At 43.4% G+C, this 14,539-nt stretch overlaps 1 protein-coding gene across 8 annotated transcripts in view; it reads left to right on the forward strand.

Moving 5' to 3' along the window:
• The window catches only part of LOC106579428 (fibroblast growth factor receptor 2), a 125,925-nt gene that overhangs the window by 64,652 nt on the left and 46,734 nt on the right, over nucleotides 1-14,539 (forward strand). For 5 of the 8 annotated variants that reach the window (XM_014159333.3, XM_014159329.3, XM_082965931.1 and 2 more), the window contains 3 exons: nucleotides 7,327-7,517; nucleotides 9,079-9,223; nucleotides 13,765-13,970. In XM_014159333.3, the coding sequence (XP_014014808.1) occupies nucleotides 7,327-7,517; nucleotides 9,079-9,223; nucleotides 13,765-13,970 (542 nt within the window). Of the gene's footprint in view, nucleotides 1-7,326; nucleotides 7,518-7,945; nucleotides 8,085-9,078; nucleotides 9,224-13,764; nucleotides 13,971-14,539 lie in introns of all 8 variants that reach the window. The other 3 variants (XM_014159332.3, XM_014159331.3, XM_014159330.3) reach the window with 3 other exon arrangements.

Below are 14,539 nucleotides of genomic sequence, written 5' to 3' on the forward strand. Positions count from 1 at the left end.
CTTTACTCTGACCTTTGGAGCAAACAAGACTAGAGTGTGTGTGTGTGTGTGTGTGTGTGTGTGTGTGTGTTATGTTCAATGTATTATGTAGAGCACTGGTCATCTTGCAAAATAAACTAGCAGGAGGGTGGGGGAGAAGAGGGGGTTAAATCAGAGGGTTTGGGTTAGTCAAATGTCAGATAAATGTGTGTACACTGTATATATTGCATGCCCGTGTGTGTGTTTTTCCCTGCTGAGTTATTCAACAATCTACTCTTATGATTATGAATATGGGTCTGTGTCCCAGACTGTGTGTTGCTGTGGGTGTGTGTGTGTTATGGCTGTGACGGTCATGGAATTTTAAATGATGGTTATTGCTCAGCCAAATGACTTTGGTCATATCAGTGTATATATATATATATATATACTGCTCAAAAAATAAAGGGAACACTTAAACAACACAATGTAACTCCAAGTCAATCATACTTCTGTGAAATCAAACTGTCCACTTAGGAAGCAACACTGATTGACAATAAATTTCACATGCTGTTGTGCAAATGGAATAGACAACAGGTGGAAATTATAGGCAATAAGCAAGACACCCCCAATAAAGGAGTGGTTCAGCAGGTGGTGACCACAGACCACTTCTCAGTTCCTATGCTTCCTGGCTGATGTTTTGGTCACTTTTGAATGCTGGCGGTGCTTTCACTCTAGTGGTAGCATGAGACGGAGTCTACAACCCACACAAGTGGCTCAGGTAGTGCAGCTCATCCAGGATGGCACATCAATGCGAGCTGTGGCAAGAAGGTTTGCTGTGTCTGTCAGCGTAGTGTCCAGAGCATGGAGGCGCTACCAGAAGACAGGCCAGTACATCAGGAGACGTGGAGGAGGCCGTAGGAGGGCAACAACCCAGCAGCAGGACCGCTACCTCCGCCTTTGTGCAAGGAGGAGCAGGAGGAGCACTGCCAGAGCCCTGCAAAATGACCTCCAGCAGGCCACAAATGTGCATGTGTCTGCTCAAACGGTCAGAAACAGACTCCATGAGGGTGGTATGAGGGCCCGACGTCCACAGGTGGGAGTTGTGCTTACAGCCCAACACCGTGCAGGACGTTTGGCATTTGCCAGAGAACACCAAGATTGGCAAATTCGCCACTGGCGCCCTTGTGCTCTTCACAGATGAAAGCAGGTTCACACTGAGCACGTGACAGACGTGACAGAGTCTGGAGACGCCGTGGAGAACGTTCTGCTGCCTGCAACATCCTCCAGCATGACCGGTTTGGCGGTGGGTCAGTCATGGTGTGGGGTGGCATTTCTTTGGGGGGCCGCACAGCCCTCCATGTGCTCGCCAGAGGTAGCCTGACTGCCATTAGGTACCGAGATGAGATCCTCAGACCCCTTGTGAGACCATATGCTGGTGCGGTTGGCCCTGGGTTCCTCCTAATGCAAGACAATGCTAGACCTCATGTGGCTGGAGTGTGTCAGCAGTTCCTGCAAGAGGAAGGCATTGATGCTATGGACTGGCCCGCCCGTTCCCCAGACCTGAATCCAATTGAGCACATCTGGGACATCATGTCTCGCTCCATCCACCAACGCCACGTTGTACCACAGACTGTCCAGGAGTTGGCGGATGCTTTAGTCCAGGTCTGGGAGGAGATCTGTCAGGAGACCATCCGCCACCTCATCAGGAGCATGCCCAGGTGTTGTAGGGAGGTCATACAGGCACGTGGAGGCCACACACACTACTGAGCCTAATTTTGACTTGTTTTAAGGACATTACATCAAAGTTGGATCAGCCTGTAGTGTGGTTTTCCACTTTAATTTTGAGTGTGACTCCAAATCCAGACCTCCATGGGTTGATAAATTGGATTTCCATTGATTATTTTTGTGTGATTTTGTTGTCAGCACATTCAACTATGTAAAGAAAAAAGTATTTAATAAGATTATTTCTTTCATTCAGATCTAGGATGTGTTGTTTAAGTGTTCCCTTTATTTTTTTTGAGCAGTGTGTATATATATATTATATTATATATATATATATAAGTACATTTTCTCCTCTCCTCCTGACTGCATGTGCTGCCATAGAAATAGAATGATATGATATTCATTACGTTTCTACACTCTTAGAAAAATAAGGTGTTATCTAGAAGCTAAAAGGGTTCTTTGGTTGTCCCCATAGGATAACCCTTAGAAGAGCACTTTTTAGTTCCAGGTAGAACCATTTTTGTTCCATGTAGAACACTTTTGGGTTCCATGTAAAACCCTTACAAAGGGTTCTACATGGAACCCAAAAGGGTTCTACCTGGAACCAAAAAGGGTTATACTATGGGGACAGCCAAAGAACCCTTTTGGAACCCCTTTTTCTAAGAGTGTATGTGCTGCTGGAGGGAGGGGGCATTGCCTAGGCAACCAAAGACCCGTTTGCTACAACAATTTGCTTGTTTCACGTTTGCTATAATACCTTACTTGTTTCCGCAAGGAGCAACAAAGTTTCATCACGTTGTTAAGTTTCCATGTTACAACCGAAACAGACTCAACTGCATGAATGTCCGGCCGTTACGCCTTCAGTCAGCTGTTCATTCTACACAATAAATAAATGCATATATACACTGAGTGTACAAGACATTAGGAACACCTTCCTAATATTGAGTTGCACCCCCTTTTGCCCTCAGAACAGCCTCAATTCATCAGGGCATGGACTCTAGTTGGCTGGATCTTCTTTGGGTGGTGGACCATTCTTGATACACATGGGAAACTGTTGAGCGTGAAACACAGCAGGGTTGCAGTTCTTGACACACTCAAACCAGTGCGCCTGGCACCTACTACCATACCTGACTTAAATATGTTGTCTTGCCCATTCACCTTCTGAATGGCACACATACACAATCCATGTGTAAATTGTTTCAAGGCTTAAAGGAGGATTTTTAACGTCTCCTCCCCTTCATCTACGCTGATAGAAGTGGATTTAACAGGTGACATCAATAAGGGATCATTGCTTTCACCTGGATTAACCTGGTTAGTCTATGTCATGGAAAGAGCATGTGTTCCTAATATAAAAAAAAAAAAAATGATAGTAGGTGTGTCCAAACGTTTGACTGTTACTGTGTGTGTGTGTGTGTGTGTGTGTGTGTGTGTGTGTGTGTGTGTGTGTGTGTGTATATATATATATATATATATATATATATATATATATATATATATATATATATATATATACAGTAACAGTCAAACGTTTGGACACACCTACTCTTTCAGTTTTTTTTGGTTACTACATGATTCTATGTGTCATTTCATAGTTGTGATTATTATTAGTATTATTCTACAATGTAAAGAAAAAGCCTTGAATGAGTAGGTGTGTCCAAATTTTTGACTGGTACTGTATATACAGTACCAGTCAAAATACTATATATAGTATATATTTTTTTTATGACAGTTATTTTATTTTCATTACAGTCTTCATTCATAACCGTCGGTTAAACAGTTATACGGTAATTGTACCAGCCCCAGTGTGTCTGTGGGGGGTCTTTGGCCAATGTTTTAATCTGTATCTATTTGTTTCCCTGTTGTCCTTACTGTACCACATGAAAAACAGCCAGTGGGCATCAAAGCACTTCTGTCCTCTAGGGTTCATCAAGCTCCGGTGAGACCTTTACCCTAGGTACAGATCTAGGATCAGCTTTCCCTCCCCCAATCCTAACTTTAACCATTAGTGTAGAAAATGAAAAACTGACCACAGATCAGCATCTAGGGGCAACTACCCCACACGGTTCATCAATGCCTTACTGATAACCATTAGGTCAATACACAATACATTGTGGTTTAATTCCCAGAGGTCTTGGATGTTATTTGTCCATGTGGTTGTAAAGCTCAGCTCTCAGGAGAGTTGACCCCCTTTGTTAATTTGCCCTAGCCTTCTGTCAGGGTCTCCATGGTAATAAAGGGAAATGTTCACAACACTATCAGACAAGAGATGGAATCCTGAGTGTAAATACCCTCAAATACCTCACGGCTGTAGCCTCCAGATGCACACACACACACACATATTCTCCCCCTTCCAGGCCTCCTTGCTATGGGATTAACTAAAGCTCTCCTTCAGACTCTCTCTGTTTCTGTTTTTTGTTCTGTTTTATTGCTCAGCAGTAAACCCTTTTTATGTCCGGCTCCAGATTAACCCCCCCCCCCCCCCCAACCTCTTGCTTAATTTTACTGATTTTTACTGTTTAAGAGAGTGTGAGAAGGGGTGGAGACAGAAAGAGAGATGGAGGGGGAGAGAGTGTCTGGAAGGCTGTTCTTATCGGGCTTTTGGGCCCAAATGACCAACAGGATCAGCCATTAAAAACAAAGCTAGACCAGCCTTTTCTGGCTGAATACGGGCGCAGGGGGAGGGCCCCCCAGACAAACACACATACATGCAGTGCACACTCACATGCACACACACACACACACACAGATCTGTGCCCTGACTGAGCGTCTCCGAGACGTCAACAAGTGGTACCCGTTGGCCTTCACCAGCCTGCTCACCCACAGTGGTACCCAGTCACCCCGCGGGTACTTTGTTTATGCCCAGCCCCCTCCACTTTTCTTTCACTCCTTCTTCAGTTTCTTCCCCTGGTCCGGGCCTGGCCCTATCCCCCTCCGATCAACAACCCCTCCCTGACCCCCATGGCTCTGCGTGTCAAGCCGCCAGGTTACCCAGAGTTTAGTGGTGCTGCTTAGACGCCACAGAAGTCTGTCCCTTTCCTCAACTCCTAACTACCAACTCCCAGCAGCCATAAGTACTTTACTAATGACTTAACCTCTCTTGGGTATGTGGGACGTGACCGTCCCACCTGCGGGACACACTATTCAACAGCCAGTGAAATAGCAGGGCGGCAAATTCAAAACAACCAAAAGTATTATACACCATTTTATAGATAAGACTCTCTTTAATCCAACCACATTGTCAGATTTCAAAAAGGCTTTACGGCGAAAGCAAAACATTAGATTATGTTAGGACACCACCTAAACAAGAAAAGCCACACAGCCATTTTCCAAGCAAGAAGAGGCATCACAAAAACCAGAAATACAGCTAAAATTAAGCACTAACCTTTGATGATCTTCATCAGATGGCACTCATAGGACTTCATGTTACACAATACATGTATGTTTTGCTCGATAAAGTTCATATTTATATCCAAAAAACCCATTTTACATTAGCCCGTAATGTTCAGAAATGTTTTTCCTTCAAAAACGTCCGGTGAATGAGCACATCAATTTATAGAAATACTCATCATAAACGTTGATAAAATATTAAACTGTTATTCAAAGAATTATAGATAAACATCTCCTTAATGCAACCGCTGTGACAGATTTCAAAAAAGCTTTTTGCAATAATCTGAGTACGGCGCTCAGAAAACAACAGCAGGCAATACAGATACCCGCCATTTTGGAGTCATCTAAAATCATAAATAGCATTATAAATATTCACTTACCTTTGATATTCTTCAGAATGCACTCCCAGGAATCCTAGGTCCACAATAAATGTTGTTTTGTTTGATAAAGTCCATCATTTATGTCCAAATACCTCCTTGTTGTTTGCGCGTTCAGTAAACTACTGCAAATGTAGGAAGCTCGCCGAAAATCTCACGACGAAAAGTTTAAAAAAGTTATATTTACTTTCGTAGAAACATGTCAAACGATGTATAGCATCAATCTTTAGGGCCTTTTTAACATAAAACTTCAATAATATTCCAACCGGACGATTCCAATGTCTTGAAAAATGTAATGTAACACAGCTACATTCTCACGTGAATGTGCGCCAATAAACTCATGTCCTTTCCTGAGTCAACAACTTCCTTTGTTCACTCTCTGTTCACCATAGAAGCCTCAAACAACTTTCTAAAGACTGTTGACATCTAGTGGAAGCCTTAGGAAGTGCAAAATGAACCCTAAGTCACTGTGTGTTAGATAGGCAATCACTTGAAAAAACTACAGCCTCAGATTTCCCACTTCCTGGTTGGATTTTTCTCAGGTTTTTGCCTGCCATATGAGTTCTGTTATACTCACAGACATCATTCAAACAGTTTTAGAAACTTCAGAGTGTTTTCTATCCAGATATACTAATAATATGCATATCCTACCTTCTGAGTCTGAGTAGCTGGCAGTTTAATTTGGGTATGTCTTTCATCCAGATGTCAAAATACTGCCCCCTACCCTAGAGAAGTTAATTGATAAATAGATGTTTGTATTTGATTCGGGTGAGTGAATCGGGATAATAAAAGGGCAGAGTGGGTGTGTGTGTGTGTACAGTATGTGTCAGGTGTTGGTCTCTCCATAAATGCATGGGTAGCATGGTGTCTATAACATATATGGATAGTACGTCATAGTCGCCATGCTATCCATGCAGTTATGGATAGATCCACACCTGACACATGCTATACATGCAAACAACCATATATTTCACAGAAACACTCGAGTCACAAACATACATTTCACAGAAACACTCGAGTCAGTGTGGTCAGAGAGCAGACTGGTGAATAAGTCATCAGTAGCAACGCCAAGCAGCCATCAAGACTACATGATGACTTCAGGCAGGTTCCACCAGTCCGCTAAACCACTAACACACATGCATGCACGCACGCACGCACACACACACACACACACACACACATATATACACATATGCACACATACATGCACAAACGAGGGATGGAAGGAAGGGAGAGAGACAATAAACACGGCGAGCCCAAGGAATGCGTAGGGAGGAGGGAGAAAGAGACGAGGGAGGGGTGGGAATCATCTGATCTGACGGAGAGAGAGAGAGTAGCCATTTGGCCTTCTGATGGACAGAGGAACAGCACAGAGGAAGATTACTAGTGGCAAAACTCTGACAGACTGACACACACATAGTGCATGAAAGTTGTCTCTATACCTTTTTTTATTCACCCTCTTCACCCCTCTTTCTTTCTATTTTCACTCTGTCTGTTGAGCTCCCTTTATTCGCTCTATTATTTTCCCACCCCTCTCCTTTCTCTGCCACCCACTTATAAGCCCTCCTTCTTTAACCCATCCAGTGCCCCGCAAGCCTCATACCACCCCCCATGACTCTCCGAACCCTCACCCCCAAGTATTCTGTGCTCGTTTTCAGTTCCTTAGACAAAGTGAAGTCTGTGTCCTAATGCTTATTCCCAAGGTACCCAGTGGTGATCTAGCTTAGTTGATCAATTGGCCGTCATTGATATTAGAAATACAAATCTGTCTTTTACCAAGGGGTGTATGGTGCAAGGTTGGGGTTTGAAATGGCCAATGGCGATGTCTCAAGCACAAACTAACTCACCATAAAACATCTCCCCTTTTCTCTCTCCATCTTAGAACGGTCCCCTCATAGGCCCATTCTCCAGGCAGGGCTGCCAGCCAACACCAGTGTGCATGTAGGGGAGGACGCACGCTTTGTGTGTAAGGTGTACAGTGATGCTCAGCCCCACATCCAGTGGCTGCAGCACATCCAGAAGAATGGTAGTCGCACCGGCCCAGACGGACACCCCTACGTCCGTGTACTGAAGGTACGTTCCAGCCCCCCCCTGGCCCCTCATTGGCTGTTTTGACCTGATTGACACAGTTTTTTTCTTCAAAGTGTAGGCTAATAATTTTTTTGTTTTCAGGTAACTTTTTTGCCATTTGTAAAAGCAGCATTTTTGTTACTATCCCATCTGTCTTCCTATAGTATCTAATCTCTCTCCTTTACGAAGAATAATAAATACCCCTTTTCCCTCTATACTACTGGAACACTGGCTGTATTCCGGTCTGGGTGGCGGATCCTGTAACCTCCTTTCCCTGCACTGAGGTGCAGATGTGATAGTAACAGGCCTGTGTTTTGTTTTGTCCCTCTGCTGCCGTGTATGTGTGTACGTGTGTGTGTGTGTTTGGTTGTTTGTGTATGCGTGCACATGTGTGCGTGCATGTGTGTGTGCGTGTGGCTCACACACCTCAGCGCTCAGGCATCAATAGCTCGGACGTGGAGGTGCTCACACTCACCAACGTGACTGAGGAGGACACCGGAGAGTATACCTGTAAAGTCTCCAATTATATAGGGGAGGTCAACCAGTCGGGCTGGCTGACGGTCATCCCAGGTAACCGCTGACCCCTGATCCTTGACCTCTGTTGACCACCTCCCGTGTGGTCTCTTTGGGCCTGTCACTGACCCGGTTCGGTGTGGTGGTCTTAGTTCCTGCTGGGTTGTGAACTGACTGATCCTTTCCCAGCTGCTCTACTGTAACTACTGACTGTGACTGTACAGCCATGGAAATGCCTACTGTACCTGCACACTCACACTATCCTGCTATGTCCATCTCAGACCTTTCAACTCTGTCTGTCTCTCTCTCTCTCTCTCTCCTTCTTTTCCCCCCGACCCCCCCCCATTTCAATGGTGTGATTTGTAAGGGCACAGGTTAGTGTTGGGGGCTGCAGTGGGGTGATCTCCATGCCTTCTTCTTCTGTGTTTGTGTGTACTGTGCATGACCAGGCCTGGTGTGGATACGATTGGGCTCTGGTGTTGTGGGTGAAGGGTATTTTTATCACGTGTTTTGGTGTATTGTGTTTGCTATTATTTCTTGTGGTACAAGGTGCTCTTCCTGTTTGTTTTGAAGACTCTCCCTCGCTGGACGCTCCTCTCCTTCCCTGGATGCTCCTCCCATCTACTCTATCTCTCTATAGATGGGATGACCGTTCTCCTCCCAGCTATGGACACCATCCAGCTACTCCTCTCTCATGGTGTTGTGGGTCTAATTGTTACCTCTGCTTTTCCTCCTCTTCTCTCCTCTCTGCTATTTTTCCTTCCCTTTATCTTACTTTCTTCCTACTCACTCCTTAAATATATTTTATCCTCCTAACGTCCACCCTCCCTTTCTCATCCTCCATCCCTGTCTCGTCCTCTTCTTTCTCCTCCATCCCTGTCTCTTCCTCTTCTTTCTCCTCCACCCCTCCCTCTCCCACCGACCTGCCCCTTCTCTTTCTCCTCTTCCTCTTCTTCCCTTACTTCTTCCACCCTTCCTCTCTCATACTCCATTCTCCTCTTTTTCTCCTCCTCTTCATCCTCCTCCACAACTACTCCTAACCCTCTCCCAGACCGCAGGTGTAAACACCACGGACAAGGAGATTGAAGTCCTCTACCTCCCCAATGTCACTTACGAGGATGCTGGGGAGTACACCTGCTTGGCGGGTAATTCTATTGGGATCTCCTATCACACTGCTTGGTTGACGGTGCTTCCAGGTATATACACTCATATACTGCCCTCCCTTTCCCCTCACTCTCTCTCTTTCTCACTCTCTCTCAATGTCATTCACTAACGGTTTTAAAACGTTCGGTCAATAAAGTTATATTGATGATTTCTATGGGAGGAAGGAAGGGAGAAGTGAAAAATTCCTTTGGAGTGAAAGACACACAAACTCAACGAAATAACATAATATCAGAATACAATGATGAATTTACACAGTCAACAACTCAACATTTAATTCGGTGTAATACTAGAGCAGGAATATGTATTACAAATATTTTGTTATCTTGGTGTGTTGAAAGCAAGGGGCCAGATAAAGAGACATTTGCTCTAAGCTTATAACCCGACTTCTCCGAATGGCTCGAGTGTCTCGTTACTCAAGAGGAGGTTTGCCTCTCTCCCCCTCCCTCATCTCTCTCTCTCTCCTGGTTCTCGGGGAAAGTCTGTTGGTGCTACGTACATTTTGGCTCGGACTGCAAGTTTTTACAGAAGAAGGGCGTCTGTCTGTCTTGGTGATTCTGTCTGTCTGTCGGTGTCAGTGACTTTTCTGTCATTCCCTGAGAATTGATAAAAACTCCCTCAAGGCTCCACCTCTTTCCTGGCTCTGATAATTGATTGCCTTTTTATTTTTTCTCCTTGAGATAAAAAAAAAGAATGTTACAGCTGGAATACTCACGGCTTGACTTTCTCAATTATCAGGGCCAATTGTTTAAAATGTATTCAATATGTTTTATATAGTGGGTGTGTGTGTGTGTGTGTGTGTGTGTGTGTGTGTGTGTGTGTGTGTGTGTGTGTGTGTGTGTGTGTGTGTGTGTGTTTGCATGTGTGTGTTTAAATTAGGTCTGTCAGAGTTAATCAGTTAACTTGATTTTAGTGCACACATTTGTTTTATTGTGATTAATCAGATTGTATGAAAGCGTTCAAAATCGACAGAAAACATCCAAAATACAAATATATACTGCTAAAAACAATGTTGTCTCCAAAACAAGTTGACATTGCGGTTAAAGGTGTGCTTTATCAATTTACTTAATTTTTTTAACCATTATTTTGGGATAAATCAAGACATCATTATTCTTGTAATGCTTTTTGTATAAACAATCTTAAATTACATCTTAATTTGAGCGAATTCTGAATTTGCGATTAATCATAGCAAATCATACGATTAACTCGATTAGAACATTTTATCGTTTGGCAGACCTAGTTTAAATGTATGTGTGTGTCTGCACGATTGTGTGTGTGTGTGTGTCTTTAAATGTGTGTCTCTCTGTGTCTGTGCGAGTGTGTCTGTGTCCCTCATGTCTGCACTGACAAACATCCATAGATTTACCGTGGGGTCATTGACACCCTTGATAAAGATTTGCAAAAATAGCTGTATAAAATAACTAATTCGAATACTAAGCTATATTATTTTATACTAATACAATTGCTCAGAGAAAGAGATTTTCTTTTTTGCTTATGTATTCTCATTTTGACGGCAAACCCACCACTTGTGTTCATGGCCAAAGAGCTCTATTTTCATGCCATCTGACCAAAGCACCGGTTCCAATCCAAGTGCCAATGCCGTTTAGCAAACTCCAGGCATTTTCATTTGTTGGATGACATGAAAATAGAGCTCTTTGGCCACGCACACCAGTGGTGTGTTTGGCATCGAAATGAGAATGCATGAACAGAAAAGAACGCCATACCTACTGTAAAATATGGTGGTGGCTCTGGCGCTATTTTGCTTCCACTGGTCTTGGGGCCTTTATTATGGTCAACGGCATCATGAACTTTACCCAGTACCAGGACATTTTAGCCAAATACCTGGTGTCCTCCCCCAGGAGGCTGAAACTTGGCCGCAAATGGATCTTTCAGCAAGACAATAACCCCAATTACACTTAAATCAACAAAGAAATTGTTCTATAGCAGTGGAGGCTGCTGTGGGGAGGAGGGGTCATACGTGGTTTCCAACCACATGGAAACCACATATGATACCATCCATTGATTCCATTCCAGCCATTATTATGAGCCGTCCTCCCCTCAGCAGCCTCCACTGTTCTATAGCTAGGTTTCCATCCAAATAGCGACAGATTTTCTGACTTGTTAACGGTAAAAGGCTGTGGTTGATGACGTAGTGCACATAAAAATAACTTATGCGCTTAAATTCCCATGTACCGAATAAAACATACAAGTTATATGGATTTCCATAGCATGTTCAACTCTACTGATGGTTTTGTCACAAAAAAACATTTCTTATATAGCAAATGTGCCCACTCTGGTCTTGTCACGTGCACTCGATATAGAACAGCTCGCATGTATAGCCTACATGATGAGATTATTATGGACCAAAAAAAAGCAATGATCAAGCTCATCACAGTGCACTTTCACCACCCTGTGAAGTTCATCATAACTTATTTCATCTGTAGCATAATAAACGGTATGCTTTCCCGAGTGAGAGGACCACACACCATATAATCTCGTGACTCCAAGTTTGATAAGATGGTTATTATTATATCGATATTTGCGCATAAAGGCATTTCCACTGCCATTTCTTGCATAATACATTTTACCGACACAAAAAGATCCCACCTTCTCTAGCATATTTTGTTTTGTTGACATTTGGAAGGTTTACCAACAAATTTTGACCAGGCCTGTCGTGACATGTTTTTATCCAACATAAAAAGGTTGGCTGGAAACCTGGTTATTTGCCACAAAATCAACATTTTGCAATGGCCATCTGAAACCCATTTTCAAGTCCATAAACTTAGACGAAGGATATCAAGCATCTGGAAGGATTCTGTATGGAGTAATGATCTAAGATCCCTCCCAATGTGTTCTTCAACTCATAAAACATTTTAGAAAATGTCTCAGTGCCATTATCCTCGCAAGGTGAGCTATTGAAAGGTATTAAAAAAAGACTCCTACCTTTTTGAGAAAAAAAAAAGTATTACTGTTAAACAAAATCTCTTACTCTGAGCATTTATATCCGTATAAAATAATAGAATTTCCAAAATGTTTGGAGCATACAATAATTTTTGCCCATCTTTATCAAGGATATCAATAATTTCGAACCCCACTGTATATTCCAAACACAGTTAAAGTCCATATAAATAGAACACTTATGCTCATTCCTTAGATAGAGGTTCAGATCAGACAACAGAGTCAGCCAACATGAATACATCTACATGTATGTAGGGTGGGTGAGATGTCTGGACTCTGGACATTAAATGAGATGGACCATAGCACTTAATCTCCTGTAATCCACCACATGAACAGACAACAGGTACAAAAATCCCCTCAATGTCCTCCCAGATAATAGCCTTGTTTTGTCTCTGAACACAATACTATTATTACGCATAGTTGCTTTACCCCTATTTACATGTACATATTACTTAAATTACCTCAACTAACTTGTACCCCCGCACATTGACTCGGTACCGGTACCCCCTGTATATATAGCCTTGTTATTGTTATTTTATTGCGTTACTTTTTTTAAACTTTAGTTTATTTAGTAAATATTTTCTCAACTCTTATTTTCCTTAAAACTGCATTGTTTAAGGGCTTGTCAAGCAATGGGCTTGTCAAAGCATTTCACGATAAGGTCTACACCTATTGTATTCGGAGCATGAACATTTTTCTTTGATTGGATTTCATTTCTTGGCGAATAGTATCTTTAATTTATTGCCCTAGTCCCCATGTATCTGATCTGGTGGCGCCCGCATGGCTCTTCTGCCTTCTGTGTTGCGCTGTGGTTTTTGGACCAGGTGATACGAAGCCGACTGGAGAAAGGTTCCTACATGTTATTATTTCCCCCTGGCTGCACAGTACAAGGGCATTGTTTGTAGCCATGGGTGGATGACATGCATTATGGAACAGGCTGTGGTCCTATAGCCACTCAGAGACAAACCTAGACCCATTTCCTACAGACAGGAAGCTCAGGCCATATATCGCCACAAAGGGCACCACTCACTTGTTTGCAGTCTGATGTGAAGCGTGTGTGTCAAAGGGTGTGTGTATGCTGGTGAGAGAGGGAGGGAGAACTTGTGTGTGCGTGCGTGCATGTGTGTGTTTTTGAGAGAGTGTGTCTGCACCCTGCGTGTGTGGTGTGACAAGTAACCCTGAATGTAGGCACTTAGTACAGCACCCTGCTTGAGCTCAGTGTATTTACCTCGTAAAAATAGAATCAGAGTGATTGTATTTCTATGGTTTTCTGTCTGTCCTAGATGGGCAGTAGATGGTTGTGTGAAGAAGAGGGAGAGTAGAGGGAGGGGGACGGAGAGGGAAAAACGTGTGCGTCGTTCTCATTATTTATGTTTTGTTTGTCTATCTAGCAATGACGTGTGTGTGTGTGTCGTTTCCATGGCATGTGTTCTGTTCATACATGTGCGTCTATCAGATGTGTCCATGTCTTTTTGTTTAAGTGTCTGTGTGTCTGTGTGCCCACGTCCATGTGTTTGTATGTGTACATTATGTCATGAGTCAGTATGTGCCTCTACGTTCCACTTTCTATCCCTCTCTGACACTCTCCCCTTGCCCCTCCCTCTGCTCCCCAAAACAGCCAATAAGGAAGAGAGAGTGACGGGTCTGACATCACCTGACTACGTGGAGATAGCCATCTACTGCATCGGGGTGTTCCTGATCGCCTGTATGGTGGTCATCGTGGTGGTGTGCCGGATGAGGAATACAGCTAAGAAGCCTGACTTCGGGAACCAGCCAGCAGTCCACAAACTCAGCAAGCAGATACCTCTGCGTCGCCAGGTAACAGAAAGTAGATAAGGGGTTTCCAAGGCATTTAACACCCATAAAAAGACAAACTCCACGCACACATGGATTCATACATAATTCTCTTTTCACACTATTGTGCCAAACCAAACTGTACTGACTGGGATTTAATTTTTTCATGGTTTCAGCTACTATGGTGGATGTGTAACCAGGCCAGCTCAGTACAGCTTGGCTTGGCTTGGTTCAGGTTCAGCAGTGTGAAAAGCCCCATATACTTAGACTTAAATAAAAACAAACAGGAAAATAGTCCAAGGTTTACCTACTAAGAGCAGAAAACACACAAAAAGTATTCCCGACATAGATCAATTGGGTTACTGGTACTCTGATTTGAGAGCCCAGTTAATTTAGCTGTTCAGGAGAAGTGGATTTTAATAACACTACTGTAACTAATACATCGCACTGCTTGAGGTGCTAAGCATCAGTTAACTCCACTGAAAGACAGCTAGCTACAGTGCATGGCGTCTGAGCATGTTAGCACTGCTCTCCAGCACCTCTAGCTCCTGTTCTAGCTCCTCTACCTCTCTGTGAGTGATGCTTTTCCCTCAAGGGGA

The sequence above is a fragment of the Salmo salar genome, chromosome 19 (genome assembly GCF_965601325.2).
Source record: "Salmo salar chromosome 19, fSalSal1, whole genome shotgun sequence".
NCBI classification, from domain to species: Eukaryota; Metazoa; Chordata; class Actinopteri; order Salmoniformes; family Salmonidae; genus Salmo; species Salmo salar.